The 4,512-nt window shown below is 37.1% G+C and overlaps 1 protein-coding gene across 1 annotated transcript in view; it reads left to right on the forward strand.

Annotated features, from left to right (window-relative positions):
* Positions 1-4,512, forward strand: part of robo2 (roundabout guidance receptor 2) — a 165,784-nt gene that overhangs the window by 102,805 nt on the left and 58,467 nt on the right. The window contains exon 6 of the mRNA XM_015379547.1: positions 2,969-3,174. Coding sequence (XP_015235033.1) covers positions 2,969-3,174 — 206 coding nt within the window. The remainder of the gene's footprint in view (positions 1-2,968; positions 3,175-4,512) is intronic.

Raw genomic sequence — 4,512 nt, forward strand, 5'->3', positions numbered from 1 at the left:
TCAACAGAGAGTCTCCAGACTGACTAGCGAGCGAAATCTTGAAAGCTCCCGAGATCAGGATGATCTCACGAGGGTAGGCATCCAGCCTCCAAATCTCCACTGACCCCCCAGCTTAAGCCAAATCAATTAACCTTCCACCAAACCAACATTCTATTGAGGTCCATCCATACTACCATGAGTGGCAGCAGGCCAGATGACAACCTCCCTTAAGTGTTTTTTTTTATTATTGTAGACCAACCCAATCCCAATTTGCTCTGTAAATTCTTCCTCCTGTCATACTGTACTTAGGCGGGCAGTTCTAGTGATGTCGATAGTCATCAGGTTACTCTCCAATGCAGTTTCAATATATGTTAGTAGGAATGCAATTTTATTTCGCTTTCAAATGTTTGCATGATTTAATTTGTTTTAAAAGTACATTGATTATTTTATTTTCCCATTGAATTTTTATATCCTATCTTTTCAGTTTTCTGATTTTCCCTACTTATGAAAGACTTTATTTGGCTCTTTCCTCATTAGGGAAGGCGTTGTCTTTTTTTTTGCCATGAATGTTTAATTTTGCTGGTAAGGGCAAATATGTTTTCTTTGTATTTTGCTTGAATGTTTTGTGTGTTGCTATGACAAATGACAAATACTCATTACATTTTTTATCATTCTACTAGAGGTCAATTTTTCTTTTATTGAATGCAAACATTTCATTTTATATTTCTCTTATATTTAGCTTTTTTATGAGGGAAAAAGCTTAGCATTTTTTCTCTAAAAACTTGTTAACAAAAATGGTGAAGCAGGTCTAATGTAAAATCAGAGAAAGGCGGACGAACTAGAAAAGGGCCAGGGTAAGGTCACGGCCGCACCTGCCGCAGTCTTTGTGTGATTTACTGCCCTGTGTCCTGCCAACAGTCTGCTGAGTTCAAGGATATCTGTAATGAGAAATTCCTGATCCAGAGACCCAAGGCCAAGTTGAGCTTTGCCTCCTCCTTTTGTCACCCCTGCATGCCATCCACACATGGGTCACATTTCCTGACAAAGCATGGATGTCTGTTTTTAGATTTGCTTCTGTTAAACCAGTTGAACTGTAGAGTGCTGTCTTCACTCATTTAAGGCAGACGGTACACTAGAGTCTTGAAACTACCATCCTGTAAGAAAAGCCGGAGGGTTTAGGAGAAAATGAAATAATTTTGTTATTCATCTGAGGACAAATCGATCTTTGTTTCATTAGGAAATCATGCTTTCTTTTTTTACAAATAATTCAAAGAACAAGACAGTTGCTGTTCATTAGATTGTGCTTACATGTGCTCTACAGCCTCTGATTCTTGTAATTAGATTTGCCCTTAAAACAAAATATTTTAAATTAAAGTGCCACATTTGGCTCTTGATGGATAATCTATCTAGCTTCTGCACATTTGTTCCACCTAATGTCTCAGCTGACCCCGAGCCAGAGGCTGACTGTAACTGCACAAAAGTGAATTAACTTGAATCACTTCCTTTTGTCAGGTGGAAGTGTGAAAGAGAAAATAAGGTTTGGAAGTGAAGGTGTGATAGCGTGTTCAAAGGTTAGTGAGGTAGACTTGGTAATTAGCCCCTGCAGGTCTGACATCATTAATCCATACTTTCTAATTAATGTAGGTTCTCTGATGCCATGGGGACTCCACATTATTCAAGTCTAAATTATAAACGGTCTCCGTGCTTTTGTGGAAATTCTGTTGGAGATCTTCACTATTTCATCAAAGTGACCCAGAGGCTTTTTTTTTTCTTTTAGCAATTTAAGCTAATTAAATTTCTTTTATAAATTGAGCTCAAAGCATTCACCTAGAGTGAAATGGAACAAAAATTGTCCAAAGGATAGTGTAAGAATGTTGTTCAACAGTTCAGTGATAGACTTGATTGACAGGGAAATGTTAATTTTGTTCTAATTTTGCTCTAAATGTAGTCTTTATGGGGGAAAAAAAGGTAAGAAACATGTGAACGGAGGGCATCTGCTCAGTTTAAACCTCACATTGAACATTTTGGACTACAAGAAAAAGACTATGAGTACACCAATACCATGGTGAAATAAGGTGGGGATGATAATATGCTCTGAGGATGCGGTTCTTCAGCAGGTTCACTGAAACTGGTGAGATTTAATGGTAAGATAGATAAAGGTTCAGTGCTCAGTATAATTCTGTAAGGATGCTTTTTTTCAGCATTAAAGGTGAGCTTTCCAAACCTTAATCTAATTTAGAATCTGCAAAGTCCTGAAAATCGATGTTCACATTCATTCTTCAGCCAAACTGACTGTGACTGAGTAATTATGCAACTAATGGTTAAAATGTTCAATTGAGAGATATAGCCCTAATAACCTGCAACCGAATGTGCAGCAGAAGGCGCTTCTAGAGAAGATTAACTCAATATAGATACACACTTTACACACATTTAATGGTAGTATATTTTACACCAAACTTCTTTTACTTTCACCTCACAAGTATGCACATTTTTTTTGGTTTATCGGGAAAAACAAACAAACAAATAACATCCATTTAAGTTAATAAAGGAACATTTCTTATTTAAACTCAACTTTCTCGCGCCCCATGTTGAACATGATGAAGTATTTATCCGTCCCACACTGATTCAATAAGGCGAGTCTCTCTGCCCGAATGTACCACAGAATCTAGGGTGGTGTATAAAAATAAGACTATCCAGGGAATAAGTGGAAACTGATGTAGTTTCTCTCCCACATCAAAGAGCTTAGGAAACCCAACTCAGCTTTATGTTCCACAATTACAGGAAATACAGGATATGCTCATTGTGTGTAAAAAGATAAATAAAATAAAAGTCCACTCTATGACAGATATCCACATTAAACTCCCAAGAATGTAACACGAAAAATGCTGTGAATTAGTTAATTTGTAATTTACCCATCTTACATGAAAAGCCTTGTGCTGTTCATTCTAAAGTGATATTTATGCTTTCTTTGTATTCCTTATTGGTTTAGTACTCACAGACAGACCCCCACCTATTATCCGCCAAGGCCCCTCCAATCAGACGCTTGGGGTGGACAGTGTCGCGCTGCTTAAGTGCCAGGCATCTGGAGACCCCATCCCCTCTATCAGCTGGCTGAAGGATGGGGTCAGTCTGTTGGGAAAGGACCCCCGGATGTCACTGCAGGAGCTGGGCAGCCTGCAGATCAAAAACATAAAGGTAAAAGATCTAAGCTCCTCCACCTTGCAAATGTATTCATACCCTTGCATTTTTTTTACATTTTGTCACATTTAACAACAACAAACTATACTGCAATCGAATGGTGTTTTTAGAGTCATACCAACAAAATGAAGCAGAAAGGAAAGAGAATATTGCTTTTCAATTTATGTCATGATTCAATTATAAAAAGAAAGGCTTGCTTTTAAATCCATCCCTATTTACTCTACCACAATAAAACTCTGATGCATAAACACAATCCACTGCAACCAAATGTAACCTGTATACATCTTAGCATAATATAGCCGTCTTAAGTGCTTCAGAGGCTTGTTGGAGACATTGGCGAACAAACAGCTATATGAAGACCAAAAAACACAGCAGACAGGTCAGGAATTAACATATAGAATGAGATGATAAGGAATCTTTTGACAAGACTATGGTTAGTCATTCATTTAAAATAAAGCTTTTATGAGAGAATGGCAAAAGGAAATCCATTATAAACGAAAGCTATAGGTAGTCATTTTTTCTGCTCCTGGAAAATATAAAATAGCAAACATGTGAAGCAAAAGCTCTTGTCTAACAGAACAACATTTAGGCCTGCTTGCAAAATATGTGGTGGATAACTAATGTTAGACATTATTCTGTAGGTAGTATTCCCATTAAGAATAAAAGGTAGTGGTGGTGTCATGTTATGGGAATGCTCTTTTCAGAGAGACAGAGAGGCGGGTTACTGGAGATTTCGAATGATTTAAGACTTGGGTAGTCTTTCCCTTTTATAATGTAAACAACCAGGGTCCAAAATTAACACTCGCCTATCGCCAAATGTGACTAAATGTTTCATTTCGTGATTAAATGCCAGAGCATCATTCGACACAAGCTGATTAATTGTTAGAACCACAGTTGCTCTTAGGTAACGGTTTTATTGATGGTCAATCTATCAGATAAAAGTATTTTGCACTTTTTTTTTAATGAAATTTAATGAAATTCTAAATTACAACTTTAGATATTAAAACTAAACTACCTTTTAATTTAAAGGGGAACACAGTTTTTTTTACATTGGCCCCTTAATTTTACGTTATTACATCATGTTCTACTCACCCATATAAGTTGTGTGTCGTTTGGAGCTGTTCTGAAGATATTCGGTTTTGTTATATCCAAGTAACGTCTTCCTTTGGGCAACGAGTTGAAGGCACAAACTAAACTGTTCACAATTTATAATTTATGGTACGCCAGCATTCATAACATGTAGGCGAATCACTGTCCCTCGGACATCCGCGGTTATATTTTATATATTTATATTTTTTAAAACAAAGCGGAGTGTGTATGACATCATTTGCGCGG

This window comes from Cyprinodon variegatus, unplaced genomic scaffold (genome assembly GCF_000732505.1).
Source record: "Cyprinodon variegatus isolate N-32 unplaced genomic scaffold, C_variegatus-1.0 Scaffold194, whole genome shotgun sequence".
Lineage (NCBI taxonomy): Eukaryota > Metazoa > Chordata > Actinopteri > Cyprinodontiformes > Cyprinodontidae > Cyprinodon > Cyprinodon variegatus.